The 20,539-nt window shown below is 39.4% G+C and overlaps 1 protein-coding gene across 1 annotated transcript in view; it reads right to left on the reverse strand.

Annotated features, from left to right (window-relative positions):
• The window catches only part of Meltrin (disintegrin and metalloproteinase domain-containing protein meltrin), an 80,048-nt gene that overhangs the window by 6,703 nt on the left and 52,806 nt on the right, over nt 1-20,539 (reverse strand). Inside the window, exons 3-12 of the mRNA XM_071771708.1 lie at nt 10,417-10,572; nt 5,343-5,532; nt 4,586-4,653; nt 3,999-4,163; nt 2,983-3,152; nt 2,709-2,900; nt 1,939-2,535; nt 1,664-1,865; nt 1,136-1,340; nt 845-974 (exon numbers count right to left, since the gene is read on the reverse strand). Coding sequence (XP_071627809.1) covers nt 845-974; nt 1,136-1,340; nt 1,664-1,865; nt 1,939-2,535; nt 2,709-2,900; nt 2,983-3,152; nt 3,999-4,163; nt 4,586-4,653; nt 5,343-5,532; nt 10,417-10,572 — 2,075 coding nt within the window. The remainder of the gene's footprint in view (nt 1-844; nt 975-1,135; nt 1,341-1,663; nt 1,866-1,938; nt 2,536-2,708; nt 2,901-2,982; nt 3,153-3,998; nt 4,164-4,585; nt 4,654-5,342; nt 5,533-10,416; nt 10,573-20,539) is intronic.

Consider the following 20,539-nt stretch of genomic DNA (forward strand, 5'->3'; position numbering starts at 1 on the left):
ATTCTTTTCAAATCTATCGTATCTAAAGATAAGTTCTGTTATTGTTTATATTCTAAAACATAGATTCAAAATTTATAAGTATCGCGAGCCATTGCATAAATAGTAAATTTCTCTAATGATACGTAATAAATTTTTACGTAAAATATTTGCACGTAATGAGATTCATACAAACAGAGAAATCGCTTAGATCTTTGGTTTTAAGTTTTGAGCAGGTGCCGGTGGGGGCGGCGGTTTTTTATTGTAAAATGGAGCAGGCTCCTTCGAATTATTAAATAATACATCCGGCGTAACGTCAGACGTACTGGCTGGGCTTTCATTCAAGTGCTCGAACTTCAATTCGGTGTTGAGCGTAAGTCCTTTATCGTTCTTAGACGATCTTTTCTGAATCTGCTGAATGCGCTCCGATATTTTGGAGCTTAATTCCGATCTAAGTGGAGTGATTTTTTTCGATTGGACTTCAGCGGCGGGTACCGATAAATTCTTATTATAAACCTCATGCATTTGGGGCTTTGCGCTAACATCCGGCTTTACGTTGCTGAACAGCAATGACTTTCTGTATTCGATATTATTACTACTCTTAATAGCATCCGGATTGGTGGTAGATATTAGATCAGCCTTAGTTATCTGAAGCGGCTCTTTGACATCATCACTAATCGTGAATACTTTATTATTCGCGTTACGAGAGGTATTCTTTTTGTTCGGTACGAAATAGGCGGAGATCATTATTCGCAATCTGAAGACTTTACTACCGGCGATGTATTGTGTCTTTACCGGCGATGTAGGAACACGTAGTGACTTATTGGCATGCGGTTTCTTTTTAAAACGGTCGAGACTAGATACGTACGTAGACATCACATCCTTCTTCCAATGCTGTCCGGAATTTCTGACGTACCAGACGCCGAATAGGAGCAAAGCTGTGGCGGGCACCACTCCCAGAAAGATAACGTAAAGCGCAGTTATGAAATCGTTTCTCGCTTAAAACACACAAAATGAACATTATATAGCATAATTGACATTGATAAAATATACACTTAAGTTAACATGTCTCGTTAAAACATCTCTCTTCAGTTTATTTATCAGAATTTACTTCTGCTTCTTATCAATTAATAAACTAGACATAAAATAAAGTAGTTACCGTTGGGATCATCGGCTGGACCACTATCTTCGGAACCACCAACTCCAGGCTGAAGGCAGTCAGGTGGTCGAAAACCACGATTACAATGGCAATGACCAAGACTATTACACACTCCGTTACCATTGCAATTATTAGGACAATTTTTACCGCCAGAAACGGACGCTCTCAGATCCGCCACTGACATACATCTCTGATTTACGCACATCTAGATGATATAAGTAAATTACAATTATTCAAACTGTCCCAATTGTTATATGCTATATATAAATTATCGTTTTATAAATACAAATATTCTATTGTAATCTTAAAATAAAAAAATCTGAAATTATTACATAGTTTTATTATCGTTTAATTATAATCATAACATAGATTGACACGAAGTTTAAGAAATCTACTGGTACTGCAGAGTTTCATCATTTCAGTTCAATTATCATTTTATCATTTTATTTTTATCTCTCTCTTAACTTGGCAATTACTCTGCATATTTATTTTAATCTTAAAAGAACTCCATTGTTGGAAATATTTTACCTTTCCGGGTGCACATTTGGCGCCGTCCGGTGCAAGACCAGGGTCAACCTGGCTCAATCCGAGATCGACTATGGCCGAACGACATGGAATTATCTTCCCCCCATTATTGATGAACGAATGACTTAAGGTCGCGACTGATTCCATACCAAATTCTAGTCGTTCGTTCAAGTGTTTGCAGTGCAGCATGCCGCAGAGGAGATTTCTACAACACACCCATTATGCTCATGACAAAATCTAACGTGATATTCCTCTCGTATATGATAAAGTCAACTTACTCATCGTTACACTTGATGAAACTTGATTCGAGGCGATTGTAGCCGCAGTTACCGTTTTTAGTACCCTTATTGTTCATCTCGTAACACTGCGTGTCGGAGGACCAACCGGTGGGGCCCCATAACAATTTACACTGATCGTCGTGAGTCCTACACGAGCCTTGATAGCAGAAGGCCTTGCCCACGCTGCAGGTCTCACCATCCATCTTAAACACGTCTGATGGACAATATTCACTCTGACCAGTGCAGTATTCCGGCAGGTCGCACTCGTGTTCAGCACTTCGGCACTCCGTGCCTGCAGTCTTCGGCCTGCAAGTCTTCAGATCGCAACATTCGCCTGTCGCACAGCTCGCATTGCTGTGCAGCATACAGGTGGTCACGTTGCAGCAGGGATTGTCGCAGTTCTCCTTCAGACCGCAATCGCATTGCTCACCCGGCTCGACGAATCCATTACCGCATATGGGACTGTCGAAGAGCTTCTGCGGCTTGTTCCTCAAGCAGTAATCCATGCCATGTTCGAAGGCTAGAGCAAGGTGTTCCAATGAACATGTGGACCAGTGCGTTGGTCCGGACGAGCCGCTAGACGACGCCATTATACATCTACAAAAGAGATACGTGCATTAGTAATTGGAGCTGGACTAGATTAACAATATATTACACAGAGAGCTTGCGATTTTGTGGAATTATTAACTTTTATTTTCGGATATCGCAAGAAAAATTTTTTTTAATACATTGAACGTTTAAAGTATGGAGAGGCAAACTATACGACGTACTTCTCTTCAGGACAGCCGCAATCCGGTCCGTCGTGCTCCATGCCAAAATTGTGGCCCATCTCGTGGGCGACAGTGGCCGCGACCAAACCAACGACGTTCGAGTGATCCATGGAGACGCCACCGGAGAATTCATAGGTGCATATCGGTCCCTTGAGAGCCTTGCCGACTACGCCGCCGTCGAAAGTGATTCGCCTATTGCCGGGATATAAATATCAGTCATCGCTATGTACGGCTAGAGGGAATACATATAACTTAGACATATCTGTACACTCACGTCAACAGCTGGGCGTTATCGTTGGGAATATCCTGAACCAGCTTCTCCCTGCGGTAGCGCAGGAAGTTCGACAGCGTGGTGTCGCCGTTCGGCGAGAGTGCTATCTCGTCCGACTCAGACCAGACCTGCACGCCGACCAAGGCGATGAATATGTTCAACGGCATGTACAGCTGCAAATACACGGAGATATACCGTTCCGTATTTTACATAGGGATTTCGCGGTACCGTGATACGCGGTAAGGTCGAGTCAGCGCTAATTAATCTCTCTCTGTCTCGCTGTGTCTGAGAGAACGTAGAATATACAGGACGACGACGCCCGCGTTCTCTCGTTTGCGGAGATATTAGGCCTGAATTGAGATCCGTCATTGTCGTTGCTGATAAATTAAAAGTAAAAATGGAAGCAACTTCGAGAAAACTAGTTAACAGAATTCAACTTTCACGTAACTTTCAAGTGTGAAATAATAATGAGTTTAAAATTACAAAAAAATTTTGCCTGGAAAAATTATATATATGTATATATATATATATATATATATATATATATATATATATATATAAGTATACGTATATATAATTTTTCGTGAAAAAAGTAATATTTAAATTTTATAATAAAAATGTGTCGATTGTATAACAATTTTTGGAATATAATAATTTAAGCCTTTAAGCAGAGCATATGTACAAGTGGATCATACATAATTATTTTAATAAGACTATTAAAGTTCTCGCGCTCGACATATCTCCTTTTTGGAGAAAGGAAGACTCGCACATCCATGTGAATACAATTATGTATACATGTAACAGCCAATTACCCCAGATAAAGTAAAATTCGTGGAACAGCTAGAGATACATTCTAGAGATATATATTTTAGAAGAAGAAGGAAATCGCAAATGTTCAAAACGACTAATTGGATAATGGAGTTGTTGAATTAACGCTGCGCGCTTCAGATCGTTCTCAGTCGACTTGAGGTCGAAAGGAATTATACGTCCAATTAAGTTACGACGGCGACGTTACTTACAGCGTTGATAATGTTGGCGATGTCCTTACAGTGTTGATGCACTTTGTCCAGGTTCTCGTCGAGGGCGGTATATTCCTTCTTGTCGATTACGAGTACTAACTCCACGTAACGCGATTGTCTATTCGCGTTGTAGGGCCCACGGATAATTTCAGCCGCTCTTTTGTGCTGTAAAATAGCAACACAACAGTGTGTCATAAAATCATTACTTTTAATTTTATTCATAAATTAACAAAGATACAAAGTGGTAAAATAAAATTGTCATAACAGTAGATGTAATCGTTAATTGTCTCTTTTAGAAATCTACAGAAACTTTCAGTGCTAATTTGTTAATTGTTAATTGTTAATTGTTGAAAACTCTTTAAATTTTCTCTAAGCGCAAGACAATTCACGACTTCTCGTGACTATTCACGATTTCTCCAACAAGAAGAAGAAAAGAACGGAAGAAGGGTACACACGCAAGACACTGAGGGTACCAAGACCCCTGCGACTACGTTCTTTGAAGTCGTATAATTTACCGGGGAAACAGTTTGCGCGAATTCCTTTTTCTCTTTCCTTTTCTTTTTTTTGCTGTTGCTCTGTATACATACCCTGGAGAACTTTTTAATCTCGCGATGATCACGAGGGAGAACGTCGTGCGGCGGCGTGCCTTCGTAACCTGCAACCGAGGAAAAACGTCAAACAGGGATACGATCGTCGGCAGCAGGATTCTCGGTAGGACCGAGGAGAGGACAAAGAGTCTTCGCGGTCGGGGCCTTGCTCTCACATTCGTTAAGACCGTTAAGGAGAGACCAGTCTTCTCGAGGCGAGTCTTTGAGCCTGTCTGGGGCATTGCCACCGAAGGACGGAGTACCTAGCTCGTGTGCTCGCCACGGAGACTCTTCTAAAGGTGTTAAAGGTCGTATTTCTGAGAGTCAAAGTTCGTGAATACTTTTAAAGAAACCCGTGGAAATTGCCCCGGCGATCCAGGAACTCCCGTGACAACGATGACGGATACGATCTGGGTGCGAATAACTTGCCAATGTATTGGTAAGTCAACCTGTATTCGTCATGAAATATCTGAGATTCCAATTACAAATTCTGTTAATTTTTCGTAAAATATATCATGTATCTTTTCGAGATAATAATCGTCTACATTTTTTATAATTCTTTTAAAGAAGTGGATATTTGCAACATTAATTATAATGTTCGAAAATATTGGCGTGCACTAATAATATTAGTCATTTTTTCCCAGGCAATTCCTCTCTTCCGCTTTTTACATTAGTAATAATAATGTATATGTGATTCTTGCAAAGGAGATTGAGATATAACAGTAAAATAGGGACGGTTCAGTCACGAGATGCTTACCACACGTATTATTGGCAATGAGATCGCTGTGCTTGTAAAGGTAATGCCCGGAATCCAATCTCTCATCTTCCGGATGGATGTGATGAAGATTCTCACCATCGAAGATGACACCGCGCAATCCTCTGCAAGTGGATAACGCCACCCACGAGCCAGGAACATCTCGAACGCTACCTTGGTAATGACAGAGTTCCTGCAAGATTCACGCAATTCACGAATGCCATTCGCATAAGATAAACGGTATTAAAAGAATTCTCTTTATTTCTTCGAGCATTTTAAATTTGTCGACATTCATGAAATTCGCTTTATCGCGTGATTCGCTCTTTCCGGTTCACGTACCTATATGCGCGTTTCTAATTTTCTCTTGTAACAAGTATATAATAAAATTGCGGAAACGTTTTCTCGCAAAAATAAAGATGCAGTTATTCACGAATAAAGGCATACTTCTAATTAGATTTATGTTTTAACTTTCTATCTTGATCCTTTTACTATGTCGAAATATAGAGTCGACATAACGTTTTGCGGAAAGCTTTCACATTATAGTTCTCCAAACATTCGAAACGTGATTATAATTAGCAAGCAACATTTTTTAAATCTCTATAAATGTTTCGAGAAATAGTCTAAATAAATTGCTGTATATTGAATTGATTAAATTAAACCGACTGAATAATTAAATTGAAAATTTGCGCTTGTTTGTGAGAAATAATTTGGAGCGCAAAGGATTATATATATTTGCTTCAGTTTGATCTTGTCTCAAGTCAAATTTAATTTTTTAAATTCTCTCATTAAAAACGTCTCTGAACATTTAGCCGATTCGTGACACTTATGAATCGCGCGGCATAACACGTCGAGAAATCGAGATGCCCGTGCACACCGGCTGCAGTTCGCGGGCTTATCTCGGCCTCTCAGATGCATCGGAACCGTACATCGGCTCAGTACAAATATAGTTGTCCTAGATTCTGGGCATGCACACGCTGCTTGGCGAACCCCGGCGATTTTTCACGTTCCTTTTTCCGCCGCGAGGAAAACGAGGGAGGAGACCCGTTACCTCGGAGAGCAAGCACGTTACTCTCCCGAAAGGAATTGCTCCAACAAAGAAGCACGATCTCGGAGGCGGGGGGAGTATCGGGATCCTCTTTGAAACGAGGCGCTTTCTCCGTTACGAGAGCCATCGATCGTGGTCCATTATCCGATTGCCGTATAGGAAGGTGTATACTGGCGACGTGACGGGCGAGATTGAATTAACGAGAGAGAACGTGTCGGTATCGTTAAATCGTCGTATCGATTATTTAATGCAACCGCGACTCTTATTTATTGCCGATGACGCAGCAGCTCGCTCGTGTCTCGATCTTATTGCAATGCCGTCCTTCAAAAATGCCGCAGCAAAGCTGCTCATTGCGGAGATTCGATCTCGATGATGCTCGAGGTCGATTTGTCCGCAGCGTAAACTTGCTCTCGTTATTGAAAGGAAATAAGAACGTCGCTCTCCTTAACAATTTAAATATTGAACGATGTAAGAATAGAGAAAAAACAAATCAATTACAAGGATATTTGCGTACTCATGCTTGAATATCGAATGATCTAAAAATTCAAAGATTCCAGTACGCGTGACGCTAGGGAACTAGGGATTCATATCCAAGGATTCGTGTTATCGCGTATTTGAACATTCCAAAGTGCGATGGTTGATAATTTTTTGTTAAAGAAAATAGAACGGTCTTATCGTGCAAAATACTTTTCACAAATAGTCGTTTATTGCCCTCGGGAAATTTAAGGCTTGACACATTGTGTTTCCAAGTCACGGTGCAAAAATTTTGCATGCGGCGCTCGCATAAAATATCCTTGTGTGTATTTACGCGTTTAATTCACATAAGAAATCCATCTACGTTCGTCCAAGGATGTAATCACTGGGGCCCGCGTTGATATATAACGGACGGATAAAGCGTACGACTTGATTCATTGTCGGATAAGAGAAAAATTTTCGCGAGAGCGTAACGCGCCATGCCCCATGGAAAGCGCGTTACGAGGCGTGTCGGCGGAATATGAAATTTTGTATTCGCCCACGGTAAGCTTATCCTCGCTTCTATTAAATGTAATATCGCGTGTGCGCCGCATCGAGGATTATGTAGATTTATATCACGAGAGCTGTGCGAAAGAAAAATACATTTCCTAACAGCCGCGTTCTTATTACCGGGACGTAAATTTCAGAACCGCGTTGAGAGCATAAAAGAACGCTCTATCTCCTCGTAATAACCAACTCTCTCTCTCTCTCTCTCTCTCTCTCTCTCTCTCTCTAATCGCTTTTCTATCCGCAAAATTATTTTTATATCAAGTTTCGTCGAAGGTAAGAATGTGAGATACCTATTATATTCTCGATCTATAAAATGATGTGCTCTCAATCTTATATTTATTATGTACAATATTTGATTTAGTGCATTATCTGTGCTACAAATATAAATAAATGTATGCACCATCGAGTCTTACAAATTTTTATATGTACTTTTTATATATTAGAAAAAACTTTTACACAACGTTTTAAACAGGCATTGCAATATTACGCTGGTATCTCAAATTTCTAGCTTATTCCACATCCGCATTTTCTCCTTTAACGAGCTCAAAATTGGTTTATCCGTGCGGATAAACCGTATTTATGCCGCGAAGAAGAGGAGGTGGGGCGATGAAAGGCATCAGAGCCGTTAGCCGGAGCCACCAATTAATTAAATACAATTGTGCAAAACAGTAAGTGCGATGCTGCGGCTAGGCGCAACGAACTCTGCCAGTTGGCGGTGAGTTTTACATTTTCAGCTTGATTTCCGTCCCACATTCTAGATGACTTTTTTATGCTCATCATTGTCTCATTACAAATAGTCGAGCAGAAGATTACGATCGATAAAGAGCAGTTAGTCTTTGTTATTTTTAAAAACAGTACTGTATGGTTTATTTTTCTCTCGTCATTATGATTATTTTATATTCATTATTTTCTCAATTTAATGGATTTTTATGATATAAAAAGTGTATCAAGTTAAAAATAATAATGAATGTATTTTTCTATGAATACAATTTTTATTTTAACTTTATTTTTGTTCTTTATTTTAAATAATGAGTATATTGTTTTCCGCTCTCTCTATTTTATCCTGCCTAAAATATATATAAAGTAGACTTTTATTTTAAGATAAATCACAGTTATTTTTCGCGTGACAGAATTGAAATTTGCAAACTTACTTAAATTTACTTGTAAATGCTTTAATAAATTCAATATCAATTCTATTGCAATTAAAATGAAAAGTTACAGCAATTATATCAATAATCGTGTCTAATCAGACAGTTCCAGCTTCACGTTTTTGTTACCGCGTTCACATAAAACTCGCTGCTTTCATCAAAATGATGCTAATCACATGATTTTGGACAAAGCTCGCAATTAAAAGAAACATCTCAGAAATACTTTCGCAATTTTCGCAAGCTACGGAGAAATTTGATTGTCGCTGATTCAGCGCGAGCGAAATTTAATATAACCGGTTTCTCCATCGGTACTATCGGTACACGTCGAATAATATTATAATACCGAAGTGTTTAACATGCTCAGCATTTTATTTTTCCTCCTTCGTAATGTCTTTACTACCTGTTTCGCAAGCAGCTAAGTAAAATCGACTATCTGCAGAAACTTTATGGATAAGCGGAATTAGACGTTTAGCAGGAACAATTTCCGAGGCAATCCTCGCGTTTCGCACGATATACTCCATAGACACGTCGCGCGACCGCTGTAATTCAACGTATTCTGAGTGTTCCATCAGCTTTTCTCTTTCTCTCTCTCTCTTTCTTTCTTTTCTTTTTTCTTCTCGTCCTTCCTGCCTTTCTCTTCCGTCGCGGCGTTTGAATTATAAAGCGGAAACCCCGCGACCGCCGCGCTCATGCACGGTTTTAACGTGACGGTGTTGCACGCCCGCCGCGTACGCCCGGGACCAACACGTCGCTACACATTTGCGTGTGTTTATAACGAGACGTTCTATTAAACATGCAGACGGCAGACGGAGTGAGTCACCTCGATCGATTTCGGCCGAGTCGGGTATTGTACCTGTGCACGAGAGGCCTACCTTATACCTTTTCCGTCCACGCGATGACGGAGGGCTGATATGACGAGAGGGCACAGACACCCGCGGAGATTTTTAATTTACGTGGGACCGGAAGTACGAGTCGAGCGTGGAATTAAATGAACTTTCTCACAAATAGATTGTCGGACTGTCCAAAAGAGTGATTCTTCGTTTAAAACGGAAATCATGCATCTTTTATCACAATAGGCTATTTTCTCTTTTGCCTGGCATCTCTTTGTTTGGCCTGACTGAATAAAACATCGTCTCTAAAGTTCCCTAATGTTGATCAAAATTAAATTGTACGGACGACCTTCTTTACGCGAACACGTATCATAAAATCGATGGTTCTATAGCCAAATCGACTTGTAGAATCGCCGTGACATCGATTCGATGAAGGATAACCGAAAAGTGGCAAAAACCAAACACAGAGAGCAAACTGAGTAAATAAGAAAGACACACTAACCGACGAACAAGCTTCGACTCTATCTCTTTCCAGTGATACGCACAGCGAGATTATTTTTGTACAGCCGATGTTTACGCATCGCTTAGCTCAGCATTTTCATCGCAAGATAAAACTTTCAAAGGAAAAAAATATATGTAATAAAATAATATCTAATCAGAAAACGGCTCTTCATTGTCCGCGATAATTGTTGAGAAAAGTTGTATCGATTATCCCTTTTTTTGCGGAGAGCAAACGGCCATATATGTACGATCGTAAATTTTACGTCGCGTATCATGCCATTAAACGGCGATAATGCCGCTCTTTGTGTGACCATTCGACATGACGAGTCGCGAGTGAATGGTCGAGCATTACGGGGGGAGGGGGGGGTTAAGTTGAATGAATTCTCGACGCTTTCCTTCTTGATCGGTGCTGGTTGTCGATAGAATTTACGCTCGCGTGTTTGATATCGATTAGCGCAAACGCTGTTTGCGGAAAAGCGGTTAGCACGCCTAGGGATGCGAATACTGGATGCTGCCCGAGCGGTACTTACAACTTTCGACGGGGTGTGCACTTTGTACGTGCCGCGATGCTGGTGGAGTTGCTGATAGCCGACCGGAATTAAATCGGTGTTCAGCCGAAGGTCGAGAACACGCTCGACGCCGTCCACATTGAAACCCACCGTCAGCACGTCCGCATGCTCGAGGTCCTGAAAAGAGGGAAAATATCGATCTTCAATTTCGATGTGCAGATAAAATTTTCTTCTTTTTCTCGGTAGCTGCCACTGAAATAAGAAAAAATATATAAAACGCTATTATGTACAGAGAGAACATATCGATTTCCTTGATCTGTGAAAGGAAGAGAAAAAAAATAATATCCATTTTTTTATGATTCATCGTGAAGCACATGAAAATATATAAAACTGTAATTAGCTGTAAATAAAAAAAAGTTGAGTCATTTATATTCATCAATTACATTATAGATATATATTTGTATAAGATGCATTTATTTTAATCATTTCAGTTTCAACCTGCAATTAGTAGCCAAGTTAGTCTTAATTAAATTTATTTTATATAAGTTATTCCCTATAGATTGAGTTTTTCTTTTCTAAAAAACGGTTTATCGTATCGTTACAACTCAATGCTCGAATAACATGGCCGATTCTTTCTTATCGAACACACCGAAAAGCCCGATCGCGCACCTGTTGCATTAATAGCGGTAAGACTGTGCTTAGATCTGAGAAAAGAAAATTTCTCCCGCGAAAATTGAGATCCTGAGATCGTTGCATCGAGCTGCAATTAATTTTATACTCGGATGCTCGCTTTCTCCAACCATGAAACCAAATATGACTGGATATTCAACAATCCTCAAGAACAAGTGATAAACTCCGTAAGACGTAAACTGAATGGACGGAAATTTCAAGCAAGCCGTATTTATTACGAAGCGAATATTAAGCAAGTGAATAATGAAAAATGGTATTCGAATGTAATTTTTAGAGCTACAGCATATATCCGTAAGAAAGTAAAGTTTTTCTAAAAAATAATGCGATGGTATTTAAGTGGGGTTTATTTAATTTTCACTTTTAAATTTTGGCAATAACGAAAAAGATACGAATCAAAAGCCATACGATCCAAGCTTAGATCTTTGACAGCCTTATATTAGTTTCTGTGTATATATATGTATATATATATATACATATATTTTTCCAACGAAAAAGATACGGTAATCTCATAAGCCTTACATTTAATTGCGAATATGAGATAACACATAGCTTATATAACAATAGCTTCATTTATATAGCTCAGATAACAATACTTTCACTTATTAGGTTGGATAACAATAGTTCAACGCGGAAATACAATTTTCACGCTAAATTCTTTACCAGTATGATTTCTATGTCTGTTAATCGCAACAAGCTGTGTAAATTTAAATCAGTGATTACGAGGGCGATGTCAATTATTAGCGGAACAGCCGACTACGTGTGTATCGCGTTTATCGTTTTCGGTACGGTTAATCCAATTTGCCGACTGTCATATCATCGAGCGCGTAAAACAGTTAGCGTTATTAGATCGTGATTCCGAGGCTGGAAAGCCTCGGCCTGAAATTCATAAACTCTCGGAATTGGTAGCGCGTTCTCCTCTCTTTCGAGCGCGGCCGTACGCGTGCCGAGTGAACAGAAATGAATTTGCGAATCTCGTTTGCACCGGAGCCCAACGGCGCGCGATGTTTAATTCATGGGCGTTGTCCCAGCCGGGATACTTTTCCTGCGAGCGTTTCGTGTTGAAGAGAATGGATGCTGCATGACTTGTGGATGCTGCACCGAGAATGACACTAGAACAGTCGGCTCGTACCGTAGGCCGACTTGTTAAGCTTTGAGATTACAGTCCGGATGACTTTCTAGTTCGGACAATTATCAAATTAAATTAAATTTTAATTTTCTTTATCAATTATTATACGATATATACCTGAATAAACAGGTTTTAACGACGAGATCTAACGACGACTTTTTTAGTCAATTTGGACTAAATCTCCAATCATAGTTTGAAAATTGGAGAAAAAATATTGACTTCTAAATAATATGACGTGTATTTTTGCGCCTGTCTATCTTGGATTTATTCTAAAGTTTTTAACATAAAATAAAAATACATCACTATAAAAAGACACTGACTGAATTTTTCTAAATACGATATTCTTCTCTAAAAGAAAAGCAATTTCTTCTGCAATTAATTTCTTATTTCGTGCTACGGCCAAGTGACTGAAAGGAGAATGGTAAAATCAGCCAAGACTTAATCAAGATAGTCTGTTACAACCAACCCGTTTTAGAAGTTTACGCGGGATCCGTACGCGAGATACGTACAATATCCCCTGGGCTACATTTTACGTCGGTCTTCTGTTCTACAATCTACGCCAAGAAAAATATAAAAGAAGCTTTTAACTATCTTCCGTCGCGTGCAAAGACGGCGAAACAACGTGAGTAACGTGACGGAAGGTCGACTCTTAATTAGTCTAAGTGCCGCGGGTGCCGCCGCGTTGAACTGAAATTGTGGCAGTAATTACTCGTGTAACGTAATGCAGAATTGGACAGGCGCGGTTTCAACGCCCGGGGTGGATGGACGAAGGTGCCCTATCCTATTATGAATTATTGATTAGCCTCCTTGCGCTCCTTCGACAACAAACGCTGTCTAAACATAGCACAGTCCCAGTTAGCTAGTTTGTATAAAAAAATTATTCGCACTCACAAATAACTTAAAATTGTAAATTACTGCGAAAAATAAAATAGGAGTTTTCAGCGGTTCTCATATTACAAATACGGTCGTTGAGGTAATTTTAAATTAAATACGATTTTACATTAAATGTACATTTTATCTTGTAAGAGAAGATAATAAAAAAAAAAACTTGAAATTGCTCATGGAAAGTGCGCTACGACAGAAGGTAACAGATATAATTAAAATCAGCTAATTTAGTAAATGAGTACGTGTCAAATGCAAGTATAAATGACGTTGAGCTCTCATTGAATAAACTGTCATTATTTCAAAATGCAAGCGTGCGTGAAATCAGACTCCGTATGGTAAAATATGAATTTTAATCCCCACAGGTCCTGCAACATAGAAATTTTGCAGTATACATGTTGAAACGTGCACTCGGTAATTTTCAGAAACACATTAACCGAATTGAAAAGTATCTCCGACGCGCGATATCCGCGAGGCGGCTTACTCTCGGGAGACAAATGGCGCAGTAACGATATTTCTTCAGGAAGCCAAGTCCACAACGATAGGACGCGACGGCGTAACACTGGCGCGCGATACACGGTCGACAGTGCACTCCTTTGAAATCCTTTCAGCGTGGTGTACATCATTGTCCAGCGGCAGTTAGCAATCTATACTTGGCTCGCGGCTACCACAGAGACCGTTTTTGATATCATACCCGCCGCTGGTTCCTGCACGCGCGGTATACCATGACCCGCATTCATTTTCCGTCGATATCGAGAATATATTGCTGGGGGTCAGGGCTATTGAATATCTCTATATATAAACAGAGTATCTTGCGGACCCACTGCGCGAAATTTAAGCCTCATTTAATTAATATAAAATTGATTTTTCCTCGGCGAATAATTGTAAAGCTCGAAGTTAATTCTCCTCTTCTCGATACTCGCAAATCGTTGTTGATTATTTTATGTTAGACACGAAAAATTAACAAGAAGATCAGGGTGTCCGTCGATGAAATATGGTTTGTTGAATTCAAAACATTATATGTAACGCAGTACTGTGTGCAATACGTTGAAATAACAGAAAAGTCGACAAGCAAAATCATTTACTACGACGCCGTTGGATTGGAGGTGATTAAGGAAAACCTAAGAGTTGCTAAGGTAAATGCGAAAGCTCGCGAAAGTTCGCGAATATACTTTTTGTTCCTCGCTCTGTTGGCGCATCCCAAACAATTTACCGAGCGAACTAACTGCATTAATCGGTTGCCGGGTAACGAATTAAGCAGCCGGTGATCGTTCTAACTTTTCCACAGCCAGTTGGGGAAATTCTGAGTACCGTCACTCGTCGACGAAAAAAATTTGCGGAAAAAATTCGCCCGCACGAGCTTGTCTTTTTAATCCGGTAACTAGAACCAAGTTAATCCAAGCAACGGGGGAAAAAAGTGTCACGGAAGGGAAAACAGGGCGCCTGTTAAAATGAAAAAGAAAAAAGAGAGAAAGAGACGAGCGCTCCTTTCCAGCTACGGTAAAACTCGGCCGACGTGGTCCTTACGTTTCATTGTGTGTCCCCGTAAACCACCCTCGCTCAACGGAATTTCCGGCTCCGTGGTTTCTACCGCATCCTTCGGAAACCCGAAGAAAAGAAAAGCTTGGCGGCGACGCCGATCTTTTTTAGGAAAATTCCGGTGGTGCACCACGCGACAATGCCTGTCACCGAGGAAGACGAATTGCGAAGGATGCTCGTAGAAATAGAAATGCATTCAGGACGTTCTAATTAAACATGAAGTTCGCATGAATCACCTCAATAGTAATTACTCCAGTTTTCATTAAACAATTAACAATTTTGTCATTCCCCCTCGTATAATATTCGCTCGATAATATTCTTACAATTACTTAATTATAATAATGTCACTGTGTTTAACTCAGATTGGATTTAAATTAATCGAGAGAAATTAAGATATAACGCGATGAAATTAAAATATAACACAATGCTTTCTGACTCATCCTGCAAGTGATATAACCACTTATATTTTGAATTATAATGAATATATTTATTATACAGATTGTAACATTCATTGCTTGTAACATTCATTTTCACTAAATAAATTTTAGCTTCAAACTTTACGATGAACAACAACATTGTAACATCTTAGATGTTGTGCAAAAAATAATTAATCAAAAAATTGAAATGAATTGTATATGTAGGTACATAATTGGCTCGTTACTTTATATCTTGAACTTGAATTTGTTAAAAACATTTAAAAATTACTACAACTGATTAATCTGTGTTCTCATGACATTCACGTGTAACCAACCGAGGAACTATTTCAATAAACAAGATCAAAACTCAACGTCTATGAACATGAAAGGAGAGTCACACAAAAGGGAAATTCGGATATGCCGATTGTCGTTTGTGTGCCGTCGAGCGAGACGATGCTCGACGAGTCGGACGCGTTTTATCGTTAGCTTCGCTGAAGAATGTGAGGGATCGCATTTGAACGAAATACAGTAAAATTCGCGCATTCTGTAGAGAGCACAAAGACTCGCACCTGCGGCGCGATTTAAATGGCTTTGCGATTTTAATTACGGCGCGGTTCGTTCGCGCGGTTACGTGCGGTCGCGCTGGTTATTCGCGTCGCGGAATACAAATCATCGCTCGATGCGTGCCTGCGGTAATTGCCTGGTTACATATCGCCGATATTGCCTGCCGGGTTAACGTTGTGGTTCGCGAATTCTTTTTTTCCGAGTGTTTTACCGCTCAAAAAAAAATTTCATTTCAATTTATCGAGTCATAACGAGTTTGATTTATAAGTATTCGTCTCGAGCATCGCTACGCAACTGCATATATGGGTGAAATCTCTGTATGAAAAAGCGAGGTCCAATTATTTGCCATATATAACAGACTTCTATAATTACCAGATACTCAATTATAAATAAATAGAATGCATGACAATTGCCAAACGTATATTGTCTCGGCGACACTCGTGAATGCCTGTTAATTTTTTCATCGTCGCTTTAACAAAATAAAAGCAATAATTTTATCACACAACAATACTTGATAAAGTGTTGGAGATCCATTAATCAAATTATTCATTGCAGCTTCGTTATATAAATCGCAGTTAATGGGAGATTTATGATCCACTGAATCTACATCAGGGATTTGCAAGCGGAAACAAGAGATCCTCTATGTATCCACCTTTCTATCTTCGCGGTAATACGAGCAATAGCGATATCACATACGATGAAAATTTCCATGTGTGTATCGCAGCTGAGCTTTGAATCCTCTGTTAACGATTTTACCACGTTGACAAATGTGGACCCAGCCGGCCCCATCGGTCAATATTTCTTTTTACGTAACCAGAAAATCGCAGAAAGTAAATATACGTGGCGAGCTTTAAAAAAATACTTTGGCAGTAAAGGAAGGAGCAACGAGCGTACATCCACGCTTCGCACGCACGGCTGCGTCGAATGAAAGCGGACGAGTTAATTAATGACACCGATTCACGAATCCGGCAACGATCCCGGCGCAAAATGCGGGCTTAGTTCCCCTAGGAAGACTCGCTTTCTCGCTTTCGAAAAGTTGAAAGATCTGCTGCTCGCCGAGAGAAATGTTTCTACTGCACGCGCAACGTTAGATTTTATCGTTGGATATTTTTTACGAAACAAAGATTAGTTGCTCGATTGCTTGGACGATTGGGGAGACGATTAATTTTTATCAAGTGGCCTTCAGCTTTTAAATACGTAGTATTATTGTGCGTGTAGAAACACGTGTCTTGTACGTGCTATTTTTGGTTTTGCGCGGCTAGAAGTTACGCGAGATGAGTCTCGGCGGCGACGATCGGGAAATCGCGCGTTCCGCACGCGTGCTGCATACGCATGATATGAGGAGCGAACGCGCGCATTGCCATATTCATTCTCACGACCACGCCAAGGTTGCGGTGATTCTATGTTTTCTCTGTGTATGCCTTTCCCTCTCTCCAACGGTACTTTAACATGCGTTGAAGAATGCTCAACAAACCTCGCGGGCGCTATTACAAGCTATTTATGTCGCAAAAGGAGAATTGTAACATGATAATTTATCGCGAAACCTTTATGCGAAATTTGTTAGCATATTCTAGTACGAATTATGAGTGTAACTATATATTTTTAGTAATTGTTTAGCAAAATAGAATGACAAGGAGTAATGGAGTAATTTATTTCCTCTATTACGTCGCATGTCGGCCTAATTTTTAAAATTCTGCTGTCTTTAATTGAAGAAAGATACACGAAATGTTCTATACCTATGTTTGTCAACCTTTGACAAACTATTATATTTCAATATCTCTCTTTTGATAAATGTTATAGATTAAGTTCTTAAACATGATATTATTACCTGAATAGAGCTTTTTCACTGTGTATCGCGATACAGCGTCATCTTGATTTAAACGTTTGAAAGTCGTCAAGCACGAGCTTAAGAGAAAACGGACAGGTAATTTTCGATATACGTCGAAAGCGTTGTTTCAACATACGGTTCACGGGCCTGGTGAACCTGAACTTTCCGCATTTTCTGGTCTCCTCTAGATTACATTTACTATGTCTGCAAGGATGGTGCACACGGTACCACTAGGGATCCGTCGTAGTTACTTTGTGGAATGAAAGAAATCTTTAATCTCTCGTCGTCCTAGACGAACGTTGAGAGAGAGCTCGCGAATAGAGGAAGTCTCGTTTCCGCAGTTTGCTGCCGCTAGCAGATGTGAACAAAGAACTTGTCGTCTGTATGATTACCACAATCTAATGGAGAGGATATTATGCGTCGCGACCGACGCAGTTCCGTTTTCAGCGATATTATTCGAAGCTTTAATTAGCTAGAAAAATTTCCTTAATTTGCTATCCGGTTTAAAAATTGGGATAATAGACACAATGTTTAAAAATATGACTTCCGATATGTAATCTAATTAAATATGAAGCAGAATACGTTTGTTTATAATATGATAATTTTGTGATATGTTAGCGAAATAAATCAAAATAAAGCGAAATTTGAAATCAACCATGTCCATCTGCTTTCCGCAGAGTCTTATATGTATCAAAATCAAAGTCTGCGAACATAACGGTGTACCTATTTGTGTACGTGCCTTTGCCTCAGAATTGATATATGGTATTAAAATTAGGAAAAATTAAAAAAGATCTCTTTCATTACATTACGTATAAAGGGTAATAGTTGGAAAGTTGGAAGGTTGTTACTTCCTTGTGCATTAGAGAACCTTTGGAAGATCGTACGAGCGCGCCACTCGCAGGAACATGTTAATTAAACATTAATTTTAATAACAATAACAAGCGAAACTTCGTATTCGTGGGAGCAAACTCGACTTCATTTCACGTAGCTAAGAATGTGTAATCTACTAATTAAATAAGACCCCTGATCTAATAAGCAACTCTACTATTCAGAGAGTAGAAATTTTGCCTCCATCAAAATTAGTAATTTATCGATTATATATTGTATCATTAATATTATTTAATCATTTTATTATTCTTTCAATTAATCTCATCCATTTATTTTATTACTTTATCGATCACAGAAGTTAGCAATAGGTACATCGACAACATCATTCACTGATGCCTCTACTCCATCGACTTGCACGACCGCGATCGCTGTACTTGTGGAAGTACTTTATCTCTCCTTTGTAAACTTCGGGCACCGAAACCCGACGTAAAGCTCGAGCTGTACATAAGGGAAGATCCACTCCTTTCAACCCCTTTCGTCGTACCTCTTACCAGTCAGGAATATAACCGCGCGGGGATGGTTTAGAGTCGTAGCACGCGATAAAGCCGAACGGAACTCCATCGAGAATTTATCGACCGATATTGCGTTTACTCACCCCGCGGCTTCCGCGCATATTAGCCGTTTAATCACCTAATTGCCTCTCCCCTTCGTCACCCACGCTCCACAGGTCCCGATAGACGATTTCGCCTAAAGTCGATTATATCTCGGTGCAGCGAAATCGAATGCATTCCGAGAGTACGAGAGAAGTTGAGCTCCCGAGATGTTCTAAGTTATATCTGAATCAATGATTATTATTAAAGCAATTACGTACGAACTCAAAGCACTTTGGGTTCGCTGTGCAGCGGCGATTATGATATTTCGAGAAAAGCGAATGAAGAGAAAGATAAGGTAAAAAGAGTTATTCTTTCTCTCTTATTCGTACATAAAAAGGAATTCTGCTAAATTTTTCATTATATTTTTTTGTAAATGTATAGAAAATCAATAAAATTTAATGATTAATCGTATAATACTGAGACAAATATTAACGAAACAATATAATTTCTTTCGTTTCTGTAAGTTGCGGCGAGGAATTGAAGACTATCATAGTTCCCTGACCTTTCCTCCTACCGACATTTTCCGACTGCGTTAAATTTCTCTGTTCTAAACATAGTTTCCGTGATTTTTTGCATTCCGTTTTAGATTCGCTGCAAGAAGCTCGAACGTCGGGATATCATGCGAAACATTGCCTTTTTATACTGTTCTTTTTAAGACAGGCAGACATGATTCTCGTATCTCTTACGATTCTCCTATCTCGGAATCAATAAATATCACGCGATACGCACATGCAATAGATGCAGAAACGCAAATAACAATCGAGTGTGTGTTATTTGAGACGCTGGATTGCAGGGAATTGTAACTGCTATTTCTATCAAGCGGATTGATATACTGTTTGTCTATACTGGCTTGTGTGATAACGAGAAACGAGATCAATTACTCGTTTCATTGAAGACTACATCGCGAGGTTTATAATGGTTTGCATTTGATATTGGTATCGCCGTAATCCCGGACAAAGATGTCAATAGTCCAAATATGACAATTGATATCAGTAATCAATTTAAAGTTTAACAGAATGAAAAAGTCCATATTGCATGTTCATATTGATTAGAGCTTTTCACGTGTTATATTATTTGTAAGAATCTGTCGCATCAGAAATAAAACTTGAATGCTTTAATAACGTTATTGCTTATTGGATAAAAGCGACTTTTCCATCACAAATTCGCGATAATTAATCAAATGAACAATTCGTTCAAAATCCAAAGTTTTTTTTAGATACATTTAATATCGATGCATATCAACAATTAATCTACTGCAGTGGTTATGCATTTAATTGTATGTCCATTGTAAACTACAATGGACTAGATGCATGTATGCACATATTACATTTTCTCATCGTCTTGTTAGACCGGTTGTTCGGTATTCTTTTCGATTCCACTTAGCATCAATCAAGAAGTTTGCTTCGCGGTCTATTCAGGGCCAAGTCGCGCACGCGAGTCGCAACTTTTTGTGTCACTAAATCACAGTCTGCAAGTCACACGCTAGAAACTGCAATCTAACAGCCGAGCAGCTGCGGTATTAGTAAACTCGCGTCTACGTTTCCTGCAGAATCACGTGTCAAACGGTGTAAACTATATTTGGCAACACCAAAGTAGATACTAGTGTTGAGTTACTCTT

Source organism: Temnothorax longispinosus, chromosome 2, assembly GCF_030848805.1.
Source record: "Temnothorax longispinosus isolate EJ_2023e chromosome 2, Tlon_JGU_v1, whole genome shotgun sequence".
NCBI lineage: Eukaryota > Metazoa > Arthropoda > Insecta > Hymenoptera > Formicidae > Temnothorax > Temnothorax longispinosus.